At 43.1% G+C, this 19,953-nt stretch overlaps 1 protein-coding gene across 1 annotated transcript in view; it reads right to left on the minus strand.

Moving 5' to 3' along the window:
• Nucleotides 1-18,432, minus strand: part of eftud2 (elongation factor Tu GTP binding domain containing 2) — a 52,430-nt gene extending 33,998 nt beyond the window's left edge. The window contains exons 1-4 of the mRNA XM_078529565.1: nt 18,303-18,432; nt 8,968-9,076; nt 1,466-1,625; nt 17-95 (exon numbers count right to left, since the gene is read on the minus strand). Coding sequence (XP_078385691.1) covers nt 17-95; nt 1,466-1,625; nt 8,968-9,066 — 338 coding nt within the window. The 5' untranslated portion in view covers nt 9,067-9,076; nt 18,303-18,432. The remainder of the gene's footprint in view (nt 1-16; nt 96-1,465; nt 1,626-8,967; nt 9,077-18,302) is intronic.
• Nucleotides 18,433-19,953: the final 1,521 nt, after the last annotated feature.

A 19,953-nucleotide genomic window follows, 5' to 3' on the forward strand; every position in this document is an offset into this window, starting at 1 on the left:
ATAACTATTCACTTACTCCATATCATACACTGTTTCTGGTAACTCCTGTTCCATCAAAGTAAACTTCTTTTTCTTGACAGGTTTAATAATAGGTTCTGGAAGTTGAAAAATCTCAATTACAAAAACAGCAACAAGTGATTCCATTAATTAATATACTTCAATGGGCAAAGTCACTAAAACAGCCTAAACAGACCCATTAACAATTTTACTTAGAAATCTGTTATATGAATACACGTCATGGGAGTAAGAGTGGCACAGTCAAAGAAGATTGCATATTTGCTTCTGTTTAAGTTAACCCAAAGAAGTATTCTTGAACACAGGTTTCCTTTGAGGACTATTATCATTATGTTGCTTCTCCAGCTAACGTATAGGATCCATTCATTGTAGGAGGGCAACTATCCAAACATCCCAGTTCCAGGCCACTACACTACAATAATGACTACTACACTGCAGAAGTACTTCATTGGCTGTAAAGTGCTTTAGGACATCCTGAGGTTGTGAATGGTGCTACATAAATGCAAGTTTGTTCTTTCACTGATGTTATTCCTCCAAGCCTGTAGCTCAGTTTCTAAACCTCCCTTTGATATCCTCTGATTAACTACCTTATGACTTCCATGTGTTTAATAGGTTATCGACTTTTACTGATGCTTCATGACTGAGCGAATTTTCCTTACATGCAATTTTAGTGGGTCAGTTTATTACTGTTTCTTCACCTGTAAGACTGAGGAATGAACAGTTTAAAAATGATTGCCTCCAGGAGTTTATTAAAATATTTTACATGCTGCTAAGAACAACGCTGCAGCAAGTCTATTTAATACACAAATAGTTTGTACATATTTCCTGTTATTGACATACAGCAAACTCCGATCTTGGTTGATTAATCTGGTTAGTAGAACTGTAGCGAATATTAAATTCCAATTCAGGTGAGATGGCCAGAAGTCACCACCCTTTATTTATGTGCAGGAACTAATTATAAGATTCAGCCATTCATTATTTTTAAATTAAAATTTATTCAGTACTTTTTAAAAATTGACATTTAGTGTTATGATTAATCATTTTAATGTTTCCTAGTAAAATAAATGTTACTGGTTAATCAAAACACTGACCAAAGAATTGAGCCTCAACATTATATTGTATATAAACAGTAGCCAAATTTATGGTCAGCCCAAGTTAAGCAACATAAATTTGTTGTGCATTTTAAGGTAATGCATTTCAAGACACTTAAAGCCCAGGTGATGTCTAAATTTTTCATGTTTTATGTTTAAATTGACAAAATAAAATCAGTTAAACTAAAGATTGAAATGGTTATTTTTGGAAAGGGACTAGAAAGCCTAGAAGCAAGAACAGAAGTAGTAGGGAGGGGAAAATCAGTTGTAAAACAATTAGAATTAAGTGTAACGCAGGAGTTGAGAACCATAAACCCAACACCCCTGCATATCACAATATTTCAATTGTTCCACCTTACCAGTAAGTGGCTGAGTATCTTCTTCTTGGACAATTGTCTCTACCTCAGGCCCATACACCTCCTCTGCTGTGGGGTAATACTTCTTATCCTCATGCAACACCACCTCCATTCCGACATGATCATCATCTTGATCTCCAGCTTCTTCATCGTCATCATCCTCCTAATATAGTCAAATATAAAAGCATTTTTAAAACAATTCTCTGAACTTTGATACAACTACTTTGAAATATCTCGTTACTTCATTGCATTGTTACAAAGATTTGAGGTTTGTAAGATTGCTGTGGCTCGGGACTCTCTTTAATTTAGGTTAAGATGGAGCAATTAAGGGGTTCATGTGACCTGCTCTGAATTCTGTCTGAAAAATTCTTTCGAGTTACCAACAGTCACAGATTGCAACTCTTTCAAGTACAATCACAGTTCTTGGTTTCCGGGAGTGGGACATGAACCCACAACCCTTTGATTCAAAGGCGAGGGTGCTATGAACTGAGCCACAGCTGACACCTCTGAATTCTGTCTGACAAGAAGCTTGGTGGCTTGGCTGCTAAAGATTAAAGGGAGAGGAGGGTGGGGCCAGGCTGTGTTACTGGGAAGAAGGTGCAAGGTACATACACCTGTAAACAATGAACTGAAAAGCTGTGCTGAGGGTGGATAAACTTGTTAATCTCCAGGGAGGTGTTAGGAGCTGTCAGGTTTTCTAAACTGTTATACTTTAAATTGTCTATTTAATTTCATGATAGAATAGAGTTGGGGTTCAAGAGGGTAGCTAATTAGCATTTCTACAAGGATACAAGGCCCAGGTGATTCACATTGCCTTGAAGATGGGCTTTGAGAAGGGAGGAGTCCATGGGAGGCACTTGTAGGTTAGGGTGGCAGAGAAAGAGCAAGAGAGAGTGTGAGAGCGATTGGATTGAAGAGCCAAGTTAGTGAGGGTTTAAGTGAAGCTGCAACATTCACCTAGCTTTGGCCAGAGGGAGGTCTCCAATTTGTCCCTCACAGTAAAAGTCAGTTCAGAGAGTAGAAGTCATCTGGTTGGAAAAGGAGAAAGGAGCGGAAAATTGGACTGGTTCCTGGAAAATAAGTGTCCACTTATGGGACAGAGTAAAGTATAATCATGGCAGGGGGATTTTCAGTCGTTGCAAAAAATTAAATCTTTTCTGTAGTTTAGAGTATAAATTGCCTACTGAAATAGTGTTTAGTCGAAATAGCTTTTTGATTGTTTGTTTGTCACAAAGTCTTAAAACTTGAAATCTTGTCTTGTGATCCTTTCAGTCATTCATCTGAAGCTTGAATTAACTTTTTTAAATAGTCAGTCTCTACTGGGATTGTATTTAATGAGTAGAGGAAATGTAATATAAAAATTTAGCATAAGTTCGCATTTCAAAGAATAATGGTATAACCAGGCTACTATTTGGTTAAAAGAGTTCATTCAGTCATGTGTGCTCTGCTTGAAAGCAGGTCCTTGGCTCATTATCTGCTGATGCTTCACCCTGAGCTATATTCTTGGCAGTTTTTGTCACTGGTGGCCTGCCACTGCCTTCTGCTCCAAGTCGACATTAGCCGGAATGGGAATTGAACCCGTGCTGCTGCCATTATTCTGAACCATGTGCTAGCCATCTAGCCAACTGAACTAACCAGCCTCCCATGGGTAAGATTATTACTGTTTAGTGCATATTAATTTTATTGGTCCAGAATTTCTGGTAGCAACGATGGCAAAAGCTGTCACCGTTTGCTGTCATTACTTCACTGAAAGTGAAAATAACTTCTGGAACCTGCACATGTACAGAACAACATGAAATTCAGAAGTTGCTATCAGTGATTCTACGCTTCTCCAGAGGTTGCACTGTTGAGAAGCCCTCTCCCAGACTGCAATCAATGGAAATCAACTGAATACATGAGAATTTCCACTAACTTAAATTCTAACATTGTTAGTTTCATTGTAGAAACCCTTAAAAAATACACCTCGTTGAATGAAGTGCAACTGGGTTTTTAATGGGATACTAACTTCATACTTGCTGCTGATTATCCTCACTCTCCCTGAACAGCTGATTTTATATTTGTGGCATATCAAATTTCTCCACAATCAAAAATAAAAATTCCACATTTAAAAAAAAATCTTATTTTAAAAGTATATCTTTATTTTAGCTTCTACCTTAATATCCTTCGATTTCAGATAAATTATTGATTGGATTAAGTGCTTTTACTATTCCTAGTTTGTTGTTTGTGAACACTTTACTGTAATTGGTTGCTGACATCACTACTGCTGTACATCAAGGCATCCCTTGGCTCAACACCAGAATTAAACTTCCATCAGGTAAAAGGAAAATCATGCCCCAGAGATTACTATGTTTTTGTGGGAAACTTTCTTCGAGGTCTGACTTTAAAATTCAGGCCAATGGCGCACCATGGACCAAAAGATGAAAAATCAACATGAAAATTGGAACTCCAATTATATTGAACAAGATTGTTATACTAATCATTTGATGAGCAAGTACTGAATTATGGGGAGGCGGTGGCATAGTGGTAATGTCGCTGGAGAAGTAATGCAGAGACCCAGGAATGCTATGGGGACACAGGTTCAAATCCCACCATATAAGCCAGTACAATTTAAACTCAATTCATCAAATGGAATTAAAAGCTAGCCTCAGTAATAGTGACCATGCAAAAATGCCTTTTAGGAAAGGCAATCTGCCATCCTTATGTGGCCTACATGTGACTCAGTTGTACCAAGCGGCTACAAAGTCCAAAAGGAATGAAACTGAACAGACCACCCGGCATCGACCTAGACACTGGAAATGATAATGGCAATCTCAGCCCTGCAAAGTCCTTCTTACTAACATATGGGGGCTTATGCCAAAATTGGGAGAACTGTCCCACAGACTGGTCAAGCAGTAGCCTGACATTGTCTGTAAGGTATGATTCAGTAAGTGTGACTATGTCCCAGACACCACATCACCATCCCTGGGTATGTCCTGTCCCACCAGCAGGACAAACCCATCGGAGTTGGTGGCACAGTGGTACACAGTTAGGAGAGAGTTGCCCTGGGGGACTGCAACAATGACTCCAGACCCCTTGAAGTCTCATGGCATCAAGTCAAACATGGGCAAGGAAACCTCCTACTGATTACCACTTACCACCCCCCACAGCTGATGAATCAGTAGTCCTCCATGTTGATCATCAATTGGAAGAAGCACTGAGGGTGGCAAGAGCACAAGAATGACTTCAATGTCCATCAACAAGAGTGGCTCAGTAGCACCACTACTGACCAAACTGGTTAAATCCTAAAGAACATAGCTGCTAGATGGGTCTGAGGTAGGTGGTGAGGGAAGCAACAAGAAAACCTACTTGACCTCATCCTTACCAATCTACCTGTCACAGATGCTATGACAGTATTGATAAGAGCGACCACCACAGTTTCTTGTGGAGAAAAACTCTTATCTTCACATTGAGGATACCTTCCATTGTGCTGTGTGGCACTATCATCGTGCTAAATGGGATAGGTTTCGAACATATCTGGCAACTCAAAACTGGGCATCCAAGAGGTGCTGTGGGCCATCAGCAGCAACAGAATTGTATTCAACCATAATCTGTTACCTCATGGCCTGCCATATCCCCACTCTACCATTACCATCAAGCCAGGGTATCAACCCTGTTTCGATGGAGAATGCAGGAGGGCATGCTAGAAGCAACACCAGGCATACCTAAAAATGAGGTGTCAATCTAGAATACTTGCAAGCCCAACAGTGGAAGCAGCAGGCAACAGACAGAGCTGTGCGATCCCACAACCAAAGGATCGGATCTAAGCTCTACAGTCTTGCCACATCCAGTCGCGAATGGTAGTGCACAATTAAACAATTAACAGGAGGCGGCGACTCCACAAATATCCCCATCCTCAGCGATGGCCCAGCACATCAGTGCAAAAGATAAGGCTGAAGCATTTGCTACAATCTTCAGCCAGAAGCACCAAGTGGATGATCCATCTCGGCCTCCCCCTGAGGTCCCCAGCTTCACAGATTTGAGCTCCAGAACTAGCCACACCTCTAGACAAGTTTTCCAGTGCAGCTACAGCACTGGCACTGACCCAGCAGGGTGGAAAATTGCCCAGATATGTCTTGTCCACAAAAAGCAGGACAAATCCAAGCTGGCCAATTATCACCTCATCTGTCTACTCTCAGGCATCAAAGTGATGGAAGCAATTATCAACAGTGCTATCAAGCAGCGCTTACTCAGTAATAACCTGCTCACTGATTCACAGTTTGGATTCCACCATAGCCACTCAGCTCCTGTCCTCATTACAGCCTTGGTCCAAACATGTACAAAAGAGCTGAACTCAAGAGGCAAGGCAAGACTGACTGCCTTGATATCAAGGTAGCATTTGACCGATCGTGACATCAAAGAGCCCTTTCAAAACTGGAGTCAATGGGAATTGGGGAAAAACAACTGCTGGTTGGAGTCATACCTAGCGTAAAGAAAGATGGTTGCAGTTGTTGGAGGTCAATCCCTCAGCCCAAGGACATCACTGCACGAGTACCTCAGGATAGTCTCCTAGACCCAACCATCTTCAGCCGCTTCATCAATGACCTTCCTTCCATCATAAAGTCAGAAGTGGGGGTGTTCACTGATGATTGCACAATGTTCAGCACCATCCATAAATACTGAAACAATCCATGTCCGAATGCAGCAAGACCTGAACATCATACAGGCTTGGGCTGATAAGTGACAAGTAACATCCGCACCGCACAAGTGCCCGGCAATGACCATCTCCCCATGACATTCAACAGCATTGCCATAGCTGAATGCACCACTAACATCCTGGGGGTGGGGTTACCATTGACCAAAAATTGAACTGGACCAGACATATAAATAATGCAGCTACAAGAACAGGTCAGAGGCTGGGAGTTCTGCAGTGAATAACTCACTCCTCGACTACCAAAGCCTGTCCCCCATCTAAAAAGCACAAGTCAGGAATGTGATGGAACACACTCCATTTCCCTGGATAAGTGCCACTCCAACAACATTCAAGAAGCTCGACATTGTGTAGGACAAAGCAGCCTGCTTGACTGGCACCCTATCCACCACCTTCAACATTCACTCCCTCCACACTGTTGCACAGTGGCAGCAGTGCGTGCTATCACAAGACGCACTGCAGCAACTCATCAAGGATCCTTTGATAGCACCCACCAAACCCACGACCTCTACCACCTAGAAGGACAAAGGAAGAAGGTGCATGGGAACACCACCATCTGCAGATTCCCCTCCAAGTCATACACCATCCTGACCTGGAAATATACTGCTGTTCCTTCACTGTTGTTGGGTCAAAATCCTGGAACTCCCTAACAACACTGTGGGTGTACCCATGCCAGATGGACTGCAATGGCTCAAGGCGACAGCTCACCACCACCTTCTCAAGGGATGGGCAATAAATGTTGGCCTAGCCAGCGACACCCACATCCCATGAACAGAATTAGGAAAAATACCCCTGCAAAGCGAGTTCCAGAAGTTAACATTGACTTTCTGTACTTCTGTTAAACATCTTCAGACCATTGAAACAGTAATGGTGAGCCTTCCATCTTTTAAACAGTAAAATCAGTCTGTATTCAATTTTCTCACTTACACCAATTAACCGTTTAGTTGGAAATCTGGAACATATTGAACATATTGGTAACTGAGATATTTTAAATACAAACAGGGGTGCATTTAAATAGTGGTTTTCTACTGAATTTAGAGTTGTTAACTCTGCCAATATTAGTGCCTCTGACGGTCACACATGTTGGTGCTAATTTCTGCAGATGGAAATTAGCATTGAACCATTTTTGGCTAGCTCTCTCAAGTTTGACAGCTGAAATCAAAGACAGGTGTGTGGGGGAGGACATCAGCTGATCCATTGACAGGAGCAGAAGAGGGAGAAAGGATGTGCCAGCAGCCCTAAAACTGCACTGGACTCCCATTAGCAGCAAGAATACTCACAGATAATCAAGAATGCAGGCAAAGGGGAAGATAAAGCAACAGGGAAAACATAGCAGTACAGGAAATGTATCATTGTTCCGCATGTTCAAAATGGCATACACCAACAACCTTACAAATATAGTTCTTTGGCTTTTATTTTTTTGTTTTCAAATGGACCTGATTAATGTATAAATAACCTGCAACATAAACAAGACACCTTCTGCAGCAAAGACACTAGGAACCAGTAATAACATAAGCACAGGATAAAATTGCTCACTCAGTGGGCTTAATTTCCACCATCTTCATGAGCCTTTAAATAGACTCTTGTGAATTCAGTATTTAACACATTTGTCTGTCAAAAAATAAGTGATCCAGAAAAATACTTGCCTGACTATTCCAAAAACAAAAGCTAGAAATCAGTTGCAGATATCCTCTTGACAAAAGCAGGTTCTAGCTCTCCCCTACTGACTTGCAGAGCCACATATATTATGGGTTTATATTTGGAATCCTTTTCCCAGAATATTGCAGTACAGGATTTAAGAATTGATAATGCTCCAACTACTGTATGTCAAAACAGACAGTCAGCAAGAATATTGCTTAGTTAATCAAAGAACTATAGCTTAATTTGTAAGTGGCTTTCAGTGATGCTACAGGATAGGGCCCGTGGTTTTGCCATAATCACATCTTTTTTTCTGTGATGCCAGCTTGTAAATCTTAGTCGTGGTCATCATATCATATTTTCACACTCTTCTTTATTACAAGTCTGTACATGCCCTGACATTATCATTGTATTTGGCAAGGTCAGTAGCGTCAAAGGACTCAGACAGGAGTTGGAACAGAACAGATGGCCCATCATTTACCACTCTTCACCATGGTCACACATCACTGAATTACTATCATTGTGTTACTGGGGGCGGTGGGGGGTGTGTGTGTGTGTCATACATTCATGTTTCAGCTTCCATCAGACTGTTTATCAGCCTGTGAATCCTTTTACTACTCTCACCAGCTTGGTGGTATGTATGTAAAACTTGGAGTCATTTTGACTCCAGTTGAACTGCTTAAACAAGTATGAATACTTAGATTTAACACTCAATGCAAAAACAATTTTGATTAAATAGCTGTCAGAAAATCTGGTTCAAAGTGACTCAGAGAAAGATTGCATTCACAAATATGTCTGTTTTACCCTTATTACTGTTGCAAAGGATCGGATTACAGAGTATTTACGAGAGTACAGTTTTTATAGAGGAATTTTCATTCAATTATAATGCTTACACAATGAAAAGGTTAGTTAAAATGCTACACATCATACATCCTCAGTTCACAGATTGAGAAGTAATGTATTCTGTGGTGAAAATTCAGCAGCAATTTCACTCAACTGGCAAGACATGGATTAAGTGCAATAAACTTGATGATTTTAAAAGGCCAGAATTTTTTTTTTTACACATGGTGATTCTAAAACAAAACAAGACATAGTCTACCTGGAGAATAATTGATGTCACTTGGACTTATCAAGATAAATCTTAACACAAACTCTAAAGCTACTTGGGCCAAAGCCTCACCTCATCTGCATCATCGTCCCTAACTATCCCATCTTCCTCATCAGAATCCAATTCTGGTCCAATGTAGTTACCAAATTCATCATACAAGTCGGTATCCATGGTCGGAACTCTGAAACATAAAGGACAAGTTAAATTTATGGACCCATTTCCATATATGCACCAAACACTTTTACCATTTTATACAGCAGACTGAACACATGGAATGATATAGCACAGAAGAAAGGATGTCATTCAGCTCATCATGTCTAGGCCAGTATGGGGATTGAAATATGTTGCAGGATTACAGCACATTAATGTACAACATGATCATCTGAAATTCCTCTCGCCACTATTTATAAAATTGCATTAATGCAATTTTAATTAAGTGGATTAACTTCTTCACTAAACTATTAGGGAGCAGAATCTCAGAGGAACCTATAAAGCTCTCATATACTATTATTCCACAATGTAATTGCAAGGTCCTGGTTTATAGTTTATTCAAAAACTGTAAAGGAGATTCTTCGACCTGAATTTTCCCTAATATTCAACAAACCCCACTGAAAATGTATGCTCAGAATTTCAAAGCTACAAGGCAATACAAACAGTCTGGCAAAGGAGAATAAATATTTAGTTCTTGAACATATTAACAAGAAAGTGCTCAATTGGCATTTGCAGTTAGAGAGCTCTCCCTTCACTTCCAGAGCACAACTCAAAGACAGGCAGTCAGTATTTTTCTTGACATTTGGGTTCTAATAAATACACAGATTTGAAAAACAGAAATTTGGAATGTTTCAGGTCAATGTAATTTAATAGGGCCCATTCCTAGGAAACCAAGCCTGACAAAACAAAATAGCAGAATTTGCAGCTTCTGAAATGAGAAGGCATATCTAAATGTTATATAACATGCTTTTATATAGCACCTCTACTGTAATAAAATGTTCCAAGGCACTTTCCAGCAGCATTAACATGCAAAATTAGACACCAAGCCATATAAAGAGTTATTAGGCCAGATGACCAAAAATTTGGACAAAGTGGTAGGTTTAAAATACTGACAAACCTGTACACATTTTCAGAATTTGCTTTATTTCAGACTTCCAGCATCAACAACTTGTCTTTTTACCCGAGTGAAATGAGTTTAAAGCAGTCTGAATCAAACTGATGCAAAAACTGGCATAAAATTACACTGCAATACAGCACAGGAGGCCATTCAGCCCATCATGACCATGCCGGTTCTTTGATAAAGTCATCCTATTAGTCCCAGTCCTCTGTTCTTTCCCTTCAAATATTTGTCCAATCTACTTTTGTTACTATTAAATCTGCTTCCACCATCCTTTCAGGCAATGTCAACCTGGTGAAGCTATAACACAGGACTACTTGCGTGCCAAACAGCATAAGCAAGTGATAGACAGAACTAAGCGATCCCACAACGAGTGGGTCAGATCTAAGCTCTGCAGTCCTGGCACATCCAGTCATAAATGGTGGTGGACACTTAAACAACTAACTGGAGGAGGAGGCGGCTCCACAAATATCGCCATCTTCAATGATGGAGGAGCTCAGCACAGCAGTGCAAAAGATAAGGCTGAAGTATTCGCAACAATCTTCAGCCAGAAGTGCCAAGTGGATGATCCATCTCAGCCTCCTCTGGAGTTCCCCAGCATCACAGATGCAGTCTTCAGTCAATTCCAATCACTCCACGTGATATCAAGAAAGGGCTCAAGGCACTGGATACTGCAAAGGCTATGGGCCTTGACAATATTCCAACAATGGTACTGAAGACTTGTGCTCCAGAGCTTGCCATGCCCCAGTACAGCTACAACACTGGCATCTACCTGGCTATGTGGAAAATTGCCCAGGTATGTCCTGCACACAAAAAGCAGGACAAATCCAACCCGGCCAATTACCGCCCCATCAGCCTACTCTCCATCATCAGTAAAGTAATGGAAGGGGTCATCAACAGTGCTATCAAGCGGCACTTGCTTAGCAATAACCTGCTCACTGATGCCCAGTTTAGGTTCCACCAGGGCCACTCAGTTCCTGACCTCATTACAGCCTTGGTTCAAACATGGACAAAACAGCTGAATTCCCGAGGTGAGGTTAGAGTGACTGCCCTTGACATTAAGGCAGCATTTGACCAAGCGTGGCATCAAGGAGCCCTAGCAAAACTGGAGTAAATGGGAATCGGGGGGAAACTCTCAGCTGGTTGGAATCATACCTAGCTTAAAGGAAGATGATTGTGGTTGTTGGCGATCAGTCATCTCAGCTCCAGGACATCACTGCAGGGGTTCCTCAGGGTAGTGTCCTAGGCCCAACCATCTTCAGCTGCTTCATCAGTGACCTTCCTTCCATTATAAGGTCAGAAGTGGGGATGTGCGCTAATGATTGCACAATGTTCAGTACCATTTGCGACTTCTCAGATACTGAAGCAGTCCATGTCCAAATGCAGCAAGACCTGGACAATATCAACATTGGGCTGACAAATCGCAAGTAACATTCGCACCATACAAGTGTCAGGCAATGACCATCTCCAACAAGAGAGAATCCAACCATCAATGGCATTACCATCACTGAATCCCCCACTATCAACATCCTTGGGGTTACCATTGACCAGAAACTGAACTGGACTAGCCATATAAATACTGTGGCTACAAGAGCAGATTAGGGGCTAGGAATCGTGCAACAAGTAACTCACCTCCTGACTCCCCAAAGCCTGTCCACCATCTACAAGGCACAAGTCAGGAGTGTAATGAAATACTCCCAACTTACCTGGATGAGTGCAGCTCCCACAACACTCAAGAAGCAGGACACCGTCCAGGACAAAGCAGCTCACTTGATTGGCACCCCTTCTACAAACATCGACTCCCTTCACCACCGACGAGCAGTGGCAGCAGCGTGTATCATCTACAAGATGCACTGCAGGAATTCACAAAGGCTCCTTAGACATCACCTTCCAAACCCATGAGCACTACCACCTAGAAGGACAAAGGCAGCAGATAGATGGGAACATCACCACCCGGAAGTTCCCCTCCAAGTCACTCGCCATCCTGACTTGGAAATATATCGCAGTTCCTTCACTGGCGCTGGGTCAAAATCCTGGAACTCCCTTCCTAACAGCACTGTGGGTGTACCTACACCACATGGACTTCAGCAGTTCAAGAATGCAGCTCACCATCACTTTCTCAAGGGCAACTAGAGATGGGCAATCAATGCTGGCCCAGCCAGCGAAGCCCACATCCCATGAATGAATAATTTTAAAAAATTCCAGATCACAACCGCACACTGTTTAAACGTGTTTCCTCAAGTCACCTTGCTTTTGCAATACAAGCTTCTAAAAATAAAGTCAAAGGTCTATGCTTTTTTAAACAGCCTTCGTCTGCCATCTTCAAAGATTTGTATAACTACATCCACCAGGTGCCTCTGTTCCTGCATCCATTAAAATTGTGCCATTTAGCTCATATTGCCTCTCCTCATTCTTCCTACCAAAATGTACCACTTCATACTCTCTGCATTAGATTTCATCTGTCATGTGTCTACCGTTTTACCAGTCTATATTATTTTAAAGTCTGTTACTATCCTTCTTATTGTTTTATTACATTTCCGAATTTTGTGCCATCTGCAAATTTTGAAATTATGCCACGTATACACAGAACCTGATCATGAAAATATATCAAAAAGAGCAGTAGTCCTAACGTGGCCCCTGGAGAACATAGCTGTATGCTACCCTCCAATCTGAAAAAGGACTGTTCAACACTAGTCTCTGCTTTCTGTCCGTTAGCCAATTTAGTATTTATGCTGCCACTGTTTCTTTAATCCCACAGGCTTCAGTTTTTCTAACAGGTCTATTACGTGTTATTTTATTAATCTCCTTTTGGAAGTTCCTATGCGCATCAACTGCTCCACCCTCATCAACCCTCTCCATTACTTCATCAAATAACGCAATCAAGTTAGTCCAAGACAATTTTCCTTCAAAAAATCCATGAAGACTTTATTACCCCATACCTTTCGAAATGCCAATTATTTTGCCTTGGGTTATTATCTCTAAAAGATCCCCCATGACGAACATTAGAGCTGACTGCCTTGTACTGCCGGGTTTATCTCTTATTTGCAGTCCTCTGGCACTACCATAATATATAAGGGGAGTTGACAGACTGTGGCTCGGGCCTCTCTAATTTTCCACTACTTCCCTCAGTAGCCCTAGTGATCATCATCTTCTGAACCAATGTTGACTATTTATTATTATTGTAAGGATACTCAGGCAATAGAACAACTTCACTATTCTTGGTTGAATAGTGCCATGAGATAGGTTGCACCTCATCTGTACAGGTTCACTTTTCAACTTTTGAGTACTGCCGACCTTTTAAGTGCCTCATCATTTTTAATCCTATCTAATATCGTTCCAGCCCCTCCTTTACTGCTACATTGGCTCTTCTCCAGTGAAGCTAGATGCAAAATACTCATTCAATACCTCAGGCAAGTCATCTGCCTCCACAAGATAATCTACTTTTTGGACCCTAATTGACTACACTTTCACTATTGATGTGTTTCCCTATTTTCTTAGCTATTAATCTAATTCACTTACCCTCTCTTTGCCCCTCTAATTACTTCTTTTAGATCTCCTCTGCACTTTCAGTATTTAGCTTGTCACTAAAATTAACAATCTCACCATAGGAGACCACAAGGATAAGTTGCCAAGCTATTTGGTTGCATATGGTTATTTTTCCTGACTTTTGTTAGCAAAGAGAAACTAACCTGTACAGCCAAAATATGCAGTACTTAATCACCAACAGAAATATGAAAAATTCCAGCTTCTGCTTCAGTTGTGTTGACATCACAGACTGACATCCATATTCCGCCAACATTTCCAATGTGGTTCACAATGTGATAATGACCAGATAATCTGTTGTAGTGATGTTGATTGAGGGATAGATATTGGCCAGTACACCTGGGATAACTCCTCTGCTTTGTTGAATAGTGCCATGGGATCTTTTGCATCCACCGGAGCAGGCAGATGGGATCTCAGTTTAACATGTCATCCGAAAGACAACACCTCCAACAGTGCAGTGTTCCTGTACTGCACTGGACTATCAGCCTCGATTTTAATGTGCTCAAGCCCTGGCGTGAGTTGAACCTGGAACCTTGTGGCTCAGAGGCGAGAGTGCTACCAACTCTCATTGCTGACACTTCCAGAACTCATAAGACATTAACTTTCTTAGCTTTACTAGAATAAGTACAAGTTGGTTATAAGCACGACATTGGACCCCTCTCTCTTGGCTGGTGCCATGATCATACCTGGATAACAGCTAGGAATTTTAAAAAGTTTTATATAAAGCATTTTCAGAAACAGTAGTTTAGATTTTTGTAAAGAGTTTTAATCTGTTAGATTAAATAAAACACCAATGAGATTTTATAAACCAATTCTCAATCTATATTAGTTTACATTTGAAAAAAAAGCAACTCGATTTTTATTCCAAATCTCGATATTTAAGAGTTTGCCTCCAGCAACCACACACCCCCTCCCTTTTCATGTTGAAAACCTCTTCCCCTCATGTCAGCAGAACCCCGCGGATCGAAGTGTCCCCTATTTCCTAAAAGTTGGTCACCCTTGTGGAGAGAGAAACAATGTTAACGGTTCGAGTCCAACATGACTTCTTGGGAACAAAAACAAAAATACCTGGAAAAACTCAGCAGGTCTGACAGCATCTGCGGAGAGGAATACAGTTAACGTTTCGAGTCTGTATGACTCTTCACCAGAACTAAGGAAAAATAGAAAAGAGGTGAAATATAAGCTGGTTTAAGGGGGGGGTGGGACAGATAGAGCTGGATAGAGGGCCAGTGATAGGTGGAGCTTGCCAAAAGATGTCATAGACAAAAAGACAAAGAGGTGTTGACGGTGGCGTTATATTAGCTAAGAAATGTGCTAATGGTGACATTAAGGGGAGAAAGCAGGACGAGCAAGGTACAGATAGCCCTAATGGGGGTGGGGTGAGGGGAAGGGATCGAAATAGGCTAAAAGGTAGAGGTAAAACAATGGATGGAAATACATTTTAAAATAATGGAAATAGGTGGGAAAAGAAAAATATATATAAATTATTGGGAAAAGGGGGGATCGGAAAGGGGTTGGGGATGGAGGAGAGAGTTTATGATCTAAAGTTGTTGAACTCAATATTCAGCCCGGAAGGCTGTAAAGTGCCTAGTTGGAAGACGAGGTGCTGTTCCTCCAATTTGCGTTGAGCTTCACGGGAACATGGCAGCAGACCAAGGATGGACATGTGGGCATGAGAGCAGGGTGGTGTGTTGAAATGGCAAGTGAAAGGGAGGTCTGGGTCATGCTTGTAGACAGACCGAAGGTGTTCCGCAAAGCAGTCACCCAGTCTGCGTTTGGTCTCTCCAATGTAGAGGAAACCGCATTGGGAGCAGCGAATGCAGTAGACTAAATTGAGGGAAGTGCAAGTGAAATGCTGCTTCACTTGAAAGGAGTGTTTGGGCCCTTGGACGGTGAGGAGGGGGGAAGTAAAGGGGCAGGTGTTACACCTTCTGCGGTTGCATGGGAAGGTGCCGTGGTGGGGGCGGTTGACTAAATTGAGGGAACTCAATTTCCTCTCTGCAGATGCTGTCAGACCTGCTGAGTTTTTCCAGGTATTTTTGTTTTTGTTTCAAATTTCCAGCATTCACAGTTTCTTGCTTTTATCTTAGTGTTTAATTGACTGCCACTTCTCTTCAAGGAATGCCTACCTTGAAGAAGTATTGCTCTTCTCTCCGACAGGATTTCTGCCTCTCTCTTTTGCCCTGTTCACCTTCATTGCTTTCCATTTCTCTCCTGGTGTTTGACAAGGTGTTTACTAAAACTCACTTTCACAGCCATATTTCCTTCCTCAGTGACTGTCTCTGTCTCTGACTTACCCCACGTGGATTTCAACTGAAGCTCCATCCCTCATGTTTCAAACCCACCCAGGATTACAGGTATCTCCGGGACATAGAATGCTCCCTGGACTGCTGTTCTCGTCGCATCCTGAGATCCACACTCAGTGCCATGTGCCGCCATATGAAGACACTCAACCTCTCCCTCCAGCAGCACCGACGCACCCTATTTCTAAGCTGTCCTTGCCCCCAGTTTCATTTTATTCTTCATCTCATCCGACGCCTCAACAAGAAACTTTGTCTCTTTCTTTCAGGTGCAAAGGAACGCAAGCTCCAACAACTCATTGACACCAATGCCCCTCCACCCCTGCCCGTCCGTCTGTCCCCATCTCATCTTCCAATCCCAGCCTCGGCCGTGTATTCACCATACCCACTGACTTTCCCCTCTCTGATGTTGAACGTTCAGTGATCAGCAAAGGACTCAGTTTCATACCCTTATGCCCTCATCTCAATGAATTTCGGGCTAGGCACGATGCTGAACTCTTCTTCCGCCGCCTTCGTCTCTGTGCTCACTTCTTTGGACAGGAGTCCTCTCCCCATTCAACAGATCCTTTTACCCGCCTCCAATAATCTCCCTTCACCTGGACCCCTCCCTCTGGATTCTTACCTGCTCTTGATCTTTTCACTGAGAACTGTCGGTGTGACATCAGTCGTCTCAATTTCTCTGCTCCTCTCACCCACTCTAACCTGTCTCTCTCTAAACTTGCTACACTCCGTTCTCTCAGGTTCAACCCTGACATTGTCATCAAACCTGCTGACAAGGGTGGTGCTGTTGTTGTCTGGCGCACTGACCTCTACCTCACAGAGGCTGAGTGTCAACTCACAGACACTTACTCCTACCTCCCCCTGGACCATGACCCCACCACTGAACATCAAGCCATTGTTTCTAGGACTGTCACTGACCTCATCTCCTCTGGAGATCTTCCCTCCAAAGCTTCCAACCTCATAGTCTCCCAACCTCGTTCGGCCTGCTTCTACCTCCTACCCAAAATCCACAAACAGGACTGTTCCAGCAGACTGATCGTGTCAGCCTGTTCCTGCCCCACGGAACTCATTTCTTGCTATCTTGGCTCCGTTCTCTCTCCCCTTGTCCAGTCTCTTCCCACCCACATCCGCGATTCCTCTGACACCCTACATCATATCAACAATTTCCAGTACCCTGACCCCAAACACATCTTCCCTTCACCCCCCCCGGCGGCTTTCCACAGGGATCGTTCCCTCCGGGACACCCTGGTCCACTCCTCCATCACCCCCTACACCTCAACCTCCTCCCACGACACCTTCCCATGCAACCGCAGAAGGTGCAACACCTGCCCCTTTACTCACCCCCTCCTCACCGTCCAAGGGCCCAAACACTCCTTTCAAGGGAAGCAGCACTTCACTTGCACTTCCCTCAATTTAGTCTATTGCATTCGCTGCTCCCAATGCAGTTTCCTCTACATTGGAGAGACCAAACGCAGACTGGGTGACCGCTTTGCGGAACACCTTCGGTCTGTCCGCAAGCATGACCCAGACCTCCTTGTCACTTGCCATTTCAACACACCACCCTGCTCCTCATGCCTACATGTCCGTCCTTGGCCTGCTGCAATGTTCCAGTGAAGCTCAACGCAAACTGGAGGAACAGTACCTCATCTTCCAACTAGGCACTTTACAGCCTTCCGGACTGAATATTGAGTTCAACAAATTTAGATCATGAGCTCTCTCCTCCATCCCCAACCCCTTTCTGACCCCCCTTTTTGCCAATAATTTATATAGATTTTTCTTTTCCCACCTATTTCCACTATTTTTAAATGTATTTCCATCCATTGTTTTATCTCTACCTTTTAGCCTATTTTGATCCCACCCCCACTAGGGCTATCTGTACCTTGCTCGTCCTGCTTTCTCCCCTTGTCACCATTAGCACATTTCTTAACTAATATCGCCACCGTCAACACCTCTGTCCTTTTGTCTATGGCATCTTTTGATAATCTCCACCTATCACTGCCCCTCTATCCAGCTCCACCTGTCCCACCCCCCCTTAAACCAGCTTATATTTCACCTCTTTTCCCTTAGTTCTGTTGAAGAGTCACACGGACTCGAAACGTTAACTGTGTTCCTCTCCACAGATGCTGCCAGACCTGCTGAGTTTTTCCAGGTATTTTTGTTTTTGTTTCGAATTTCCAGCATCCGCAGTTTTTTGCTTTTATGACTTCTTGGGAACAGTTCAGCTTTTCTCTCCCGACTGGCCTGCTCCGGGCTCCTCATTTTTTTTTTTTTTTTTGCGTCAAAACTTCAGACTGTCAGCAAATGGTTCCGAAAAGAAGAAATAGCTGAAAGCGGGATGGAGGACAACCCCCACCCCCCAATCCCTACCCCGGGAGAACATTTTGGGTTGTAAAGGTGTGGGGGAGGAAGTTTGAGGTCTGGAGGGAAGCGGTTCGCAACCGGCCACAGTTACTCACATTCAGCTCCGGTTTTAATCCCTCTCCGAGTCTCTGTCTCTGTCTCTCGCTCTGTGTCTCCCCTCGTTCAGCCGACGACGCGCGACTGCATGGCAACCGCGCCACTCACTCAGGAAGGACCCCGGCTGTCCAGGGCAGCCGCCTGTCCCCAGGGCAGAAACAACATCTCTCTCTCTCTCACACACATACATCTCCAAACAGTTATCGTCTTATAACCGAGAGAAAAAAAAACGTTCGTTATTTTTTTTTTCTTCAGGATTCACGCCGAGAGGTAAAAGCACACGCCTGCGGTCTTGTTTCCAGCCATGGCCGATGTTTGAGCTTTAACTGGGCCTCCCTCCACAGAGACCCCTGTTCTATACTGGGATTTGAAATCTGCTGCTTGCAGGCCAATTTTTTTAATTTCAACTTAAAAACTAGAGATTATTCTTAAAATTTGTAAAAGTACATTACACAACAGTTCAAATTTGACATTACGTAAAGAGCAATATTGTTCAATTGTGTGGCACGCTGAGGTGCCTCAATATGCCCAATGACAGGTTATAGGGTGACCAACCGTCCCTTATTTGGGATCGCCCCGTATCTGAGTCCAGTGTCCTGTCCTGGTTTGCATGATGCTCGGATGCTGTTTGTCCCACAACTCTGAACTTTAAATTGCACGCATGTGTATCAACACTTTCCTCCTGTTTTGGTCGCACCTGCTCTCGCAGCTCTGACAGAAACCAATCCGCACCCCACCCCATGACAGGCTGTCCCTTAATTTTCTTCACGAGAGTTGGTCACCCTGGCTTATATCAGGGTAACCAACCCTTAGAAAATAAGGGACACTTTGACCAGGAGCTGGGGGGAGGAGCCGGCCCAGCTCACTGAAAGAAAGAACCAGATGCCCACTGTCAATCTGGCAATCCTGCTCTCCCCACACTCCTCCTAACTTTGTGGCCAGTGGTGGGAACACAATATGTCTGCACAAATGATAAAGACACAAAGGCAGCGGCAAGAGGAGATGTCCAGCAGTCTCCCTTTAGAAATACAGGACAAATAGCATCCCAGGGAGACATAAAACAGGATGTGGGCAAACCGAAATTACGGGATAGTCCCATAAAATACGGGACTGTTAGCCACCCTGGGCTATATTTACAATATACGTTTCATGTCAAACACCCAGCCCGAGGCACATCCAGTCCTTCAGTTTATTAAAGCAGGAGGGCCTTAGACTGTGGCCTTTCCCCATTGAGTCTTTGCAGCAGCTGCCCCAAGCTTTAATTCATCCCTCAGCACGTAGCTCTGGACCTTGGAATGTGCCAGTCATTGACAGCACTTTACGTTGGTAGACCAAGAAGTTTCAAGCAGACCAAAGAGCATCTTTCACTGAGTTGATGGTCCTCCAGCTGATGTTTGTCTCGGTGTGTGAGCCTTGGAACAGCCTGTGGAGCACAGAGTCCTGCGTTACAGAGTTGATCAGGATGAACCTTGACAAAATCTATTGCAACTCATTCGAGATCTTCTGGTGGGGAGATGCTGCCAAAGTACCTCTTTCCAAAACTAGTTTAGGCACAAAGCTGTGCGCACACATGGATAATTTTCTCGCAAGGTTACAGTGATCTATTTGGAAAAGGGAATCTAGGGGGCCTGCTGAATATCATAAACAAAC

The sequence above is a fragment of the Cetorhinus maximus genome, chromosome 25 (assembly GCF_964194155.1).
Source record: "Cetorhinus maximus chromosome 25, sCetMax3.hap1.1, whole genome shotgun sequence".
Classification (NCBI taxonomy): domain Eukaryota; kingdom Metazoa; phylum Chordata; class Chondrichthyes; order Lamniformes; family Cetorhinidae; genus Cetorhinus; species Cetorhinus maximus.